General features: G+C 31.3%; 1 protein-coding gene across 1 annotated transcript in view; it reads right to left on the bottom strand.

Annotated features, from left to right (window-relative positions):
- Positions 1-4,278, bottom strand: part of LOC106472963 (putative phosphatidate phosphatase) — a 24,588-nt gene that overhangs the window by 17,259 nt on the left and 3,051 nt on the right. The window contains exon 2 of the mRNA XM_013933632.2: positions 2,430-2,581. Coding sequence (XP_013789086.1) covers positions 2,430-2,581 — 152 coding nt within the window. The remainder of the gene's footprint in view (positions 1-2,429; positions 2,582-4,278) is intronic.

Raw genomic sequence — 4,278 nt, forward strand, 5'->3', positions numbered from 1 at the left:
ACATTACATGATTACCCACCTTATGATTTGTGCTCCAGTGTTGGATGTTTGTATAAACACACACATATGGCACATTACATGATTACCCACCTTATGATTTGTGCTCCAGTGTTGGATGTTTGTATAAACACACACACATGGGGCACATTACATTATTACCCACCTTATGATTTGTGCTCCAGTGTTGGATGTTTGTATAAACACACACATAGGGCACATTACATGATTACCCACCTTATGATTTGTGCTCCAGTGTTGGATATTTGTATAAACACACACATAGGGCACATTACATGATTACCCACCTTATGATTTGTGCTCCAGTGTTGGATATTTGTATAAACACACACATAGGGCATATTACATGATTACCCACCTTATGGTTTGTGCTCCGGTGTTGGATGTTTGTATAAACACACACATGGGGCACATTACATGATTACACACCTTATGATTTGTGCTCCAGTGTTGGATGTTTGAATTGCTGTTGTGATTTAATTTTTCCTTCCTCTCACTCAATTTACAATTCATTATATATGTATATATACAAACAAAAGGTAAAAACATGTAATAATGTTAAAATAAAAGCATACCAAGGTAACACAAACAACATTACTTACTTTTAATTTAATAGAAAATAAATATTATACTACTCACTGACCACATATTTCAGATTAGGTCGAACAAGGACAAACAAAGGCATATTGTGGCCTAACAGGAACAACAAAAACTGCTTTATACTCTTTGTTTTCTCTATCTATTAAATACCTTTCAACATATATCCCAGAACAAACATTATCTTTACATGTACAGTATTACACTTTTATTCCAAATTCCCTTCTCTACTGAAAAGCCAAAGTACAATAGCAAATATAACTTTTATCATTAGCTGTACCCTGACATTATGCAGGAGTTTTACACCGGGAGTAATGGTCAAGTACATAAGGTTAACAATTTATACAGTTACCATACAGTTTAAACAAAGAAAAACAGGTTAACATATTAAATGTTTATCTACATATATTTACAGTCTTACATATTATCAGCCGTAAGATGAATATAAGAAAAAGGACACATTTTTCTAGAAAAACCTGCTAGAATAGAAACCACTTTTAGCAAAACATTAATAGTGTATTTCTGTTACATTCATGTGCTATTTATTAATCACAATAAAAATGTATTTACTTCATAATGTAACTGTGAATCAATCATATATATATATATATATATAGTGTAGATCAATTGTGGACTCAATTCACTGATACATTTTCATAATGATGTATTTATTTTTTACCCAACAAAAACACAATGGTTTACTGCTCTAAATCTTGTCCTTTTTTACAAAGGATCACAAACATTATAAACCAAATATGAAAATGAGAGTAGGCTTCTTTTTTTTTAAACTAGAATTTCTTGATACAGACATGTGCTATTCAGAAGTTTAAGGAACAAGGTGTGAGCAAATCTCTAGTAAGACAAACTCAGACTGGAAGCCAGGTTTACAGAAAATATATTCCATTTTGACTAGTTAACTTCAAAGTGGGTTTGAGTTTTCTGAAGAGTCAAGGTCTTATGATAAGATTGTCACATTGACAGGAAAGGAAGAGATAAACCATAAGAATACCACAAACAAAACTAAGATGGATACTGAGCAATATATTTCTATTCTATTTTTGTTGGGTGAAGTTTTAGTTTTGTAAAATAATGAAGGCATGCAGCAGCTAAACAATAGTGTAGAAGTGCTTGTGTGGTGGGGAAGGCAATTATTTTGTTAACTATTTGTATTCATAAAGTTTGAATTTTATTCAAACACTTGTTTTCAGTTTATTATGAGAAAGCTGGAAATTTAGACTGTGAAATTTTGGAACAAACAATAATGTGTTTTTTCTTGTTTTGTTTTTGGGGGGGGTCTTTCTTTTAAACGAAAAATTCACTTTTATGAATAATAAATAATATATGATATAATAAATGAAAAAAAATTATTATAAATGTAGCTAAGCACCTCATCTGATTATATACAGATCGTACAAATGTCAAACAGAAGTATGATATATCAGATCAAGAACACACTTTTTTTTAGAAAACATTTTTTGTAACCTTTCTCTATCCAATCACTTGATTCTTTTCTATATCATATAACCAAAAATACAAAGCACAATTCTTAACAATTAGATATTTAAGTACATATGTATACAAGTATTTTTGTGATGTTGGATATATTTCACTTACAAAACAAGTTTTAGAAAAATTCCTGTTCAATGTTGAAAGACTTCTTTGAAATATAAAGATGGTGGCATTTGATTATTATATTCCTATCACTAGTAAGTAACAGTACAGAGAAAAAAGATAAATACAATTATAAAGCCTTCAGGCCTTGATTTGAAAGCTTAATTCAAAGCAAGTAAATGTATCACAGTATGTATAATTACCACAATAACAGGACCTAATATGGCCACACAGTATAATGTTATATTAGAAATGGTCGAGTCTTTATAAGGGTAACGAATGGAGTCATCATCACAGAAAAATCCTCTTCTGTAAGGTGTTCCAATAAACAAAAAGACAAGAAGAGGAACTCCAACTACAGAAAAAAGAAAAAAGGTTTAGGTATCATAGTCATTTTAAAAAAATTAAGATATTTTGGGAGCACATGAAAACTGACAGTAGTGCATACAGATTTATTAAGTCAGAGACTTCATGTTTCCTTTGTAGTTGTATTATAAAAATGTGATAAAAAAAAATTGTATGAATTAGGTTTGTTTTGTAACATTTCTTTAATCACATATATTGAATGTTATGGTAAAATTAGCAGTGAAGATATTTTTATTATCTCCCTTGAAAAGAGGAGTGACATTAGCTAACTTCCAATCCTTTGGCACCTGCCCACTATTCAAGGACTTACAAAAAAAATAGTAGCAAGTGGTTCAGATATCCAATCCTTAACCTCCTTCAAATACCTCGGGGAAATATTATCTGGCTCAGGAGCTTTATTTATTTTTATAAACTTCCCAATTTCAATCTTGTTTCCATCTATCAACTGTTCAAAATGAGGAATACTGCTCAAATCTTCATTAGTAAAAACTGATGAAATATCAAATTTAATAACATAGCCACCTTAATCATCAGATACTTGAAATCCTTACTGTTATCTTTTACATTTTCAGCCAACCTTTTTTCATATTATATGTTATGATGCTGTACATGATTTTCATGCTGTGAGTGTTTATTTACTTATTATAATATAAATTACAATAAATTCCATGAAAATAATTGATCATGTAATGTAGCATGCTACTCACTGAACAAAAAACATGGAAGGATTGATCACTCTTACTCTTTAAGTTCAACTAATTAATTTTTGCAAGAGAACAAACCATGTTTTTTGGTTAATAAGTTATAACATATATATATAACATAATGTTTTGGGACAACATGGGACCTATTGGTCGATCTCTGCTGTTCCATCCTCTAAACTAAATTAAAATAATTTTAAAAAATCCTAAACCCAGCCCTTATCGTTCATATACTTAAAGCTTTTTCTTAAACTCACTTAAACTTACTGCCTTTACATCTGAAGGCAACCCATTCCAAATGCCAACTACCCTGTTAGAAAAATGAAACTGTCTTGGTTGAAGATGACTCGTACCTTGCCAAAATTTATATTTGCGTCCTACTATTCTCAGTGTTAAATATGAAAAAAGATGATACATTAACACTATCGATTCCCTTTACTATCTGAAACACCTCAGTCAGATCCCCCCTAACTATTCTTTTTTCAAGAGAAAAGAATTTGAGATTTTAGCCTCTCCTCGTATGGCAACCCCTCCATCCCAGGCACCATTCTAGCAACCCTTCTCTGAACCTTTTCCAACAATTCAATGTCTTTCCTAAGGTAAGGAGCCCAAGACTGAACACAATACTCCAAATACGGCCTAAACAGTGACCTGTACAATGAAATTATAACCTGTTTAGACTTGCATTCAAAACATCTGTAGATACAACCTAAAATCCTATTTGCCCTACCACTAGCAACAGCTTGAATGGCTTTATAGACTGATCAACAATTACACTAAGATCCCTTTCTTTCATAACACTGTTAAGGTTATTCCCATCCAAATTATACTTATAATTCAAAGTATGATAACCCACATACATTATCTTGCATTTATTATAATTATAACCCCTCTGCCATATATTTGCGCAACTCATTAAATGATCTAAATACTTTTGTAAATCAGCAGCATCCTCTTCACAGCTAGCAACATCCAAGACCTTAAT

Source organism: Limulus polyphemus, unplaced genomic scaffold (assembly GCF_000517525.1).
Source record: "Limulus polyphemus unplaced genomic scaffold, Limulus_polyphemus-2.1.2 Scaffold5775, whole genome shotgun sequence".
Lineage (NCBI taxonomy): Eukaryota > Metazoa > Arthropoda > Merostomata > Xiphosura > Limulidae > Limulus > Limulus polyphemus.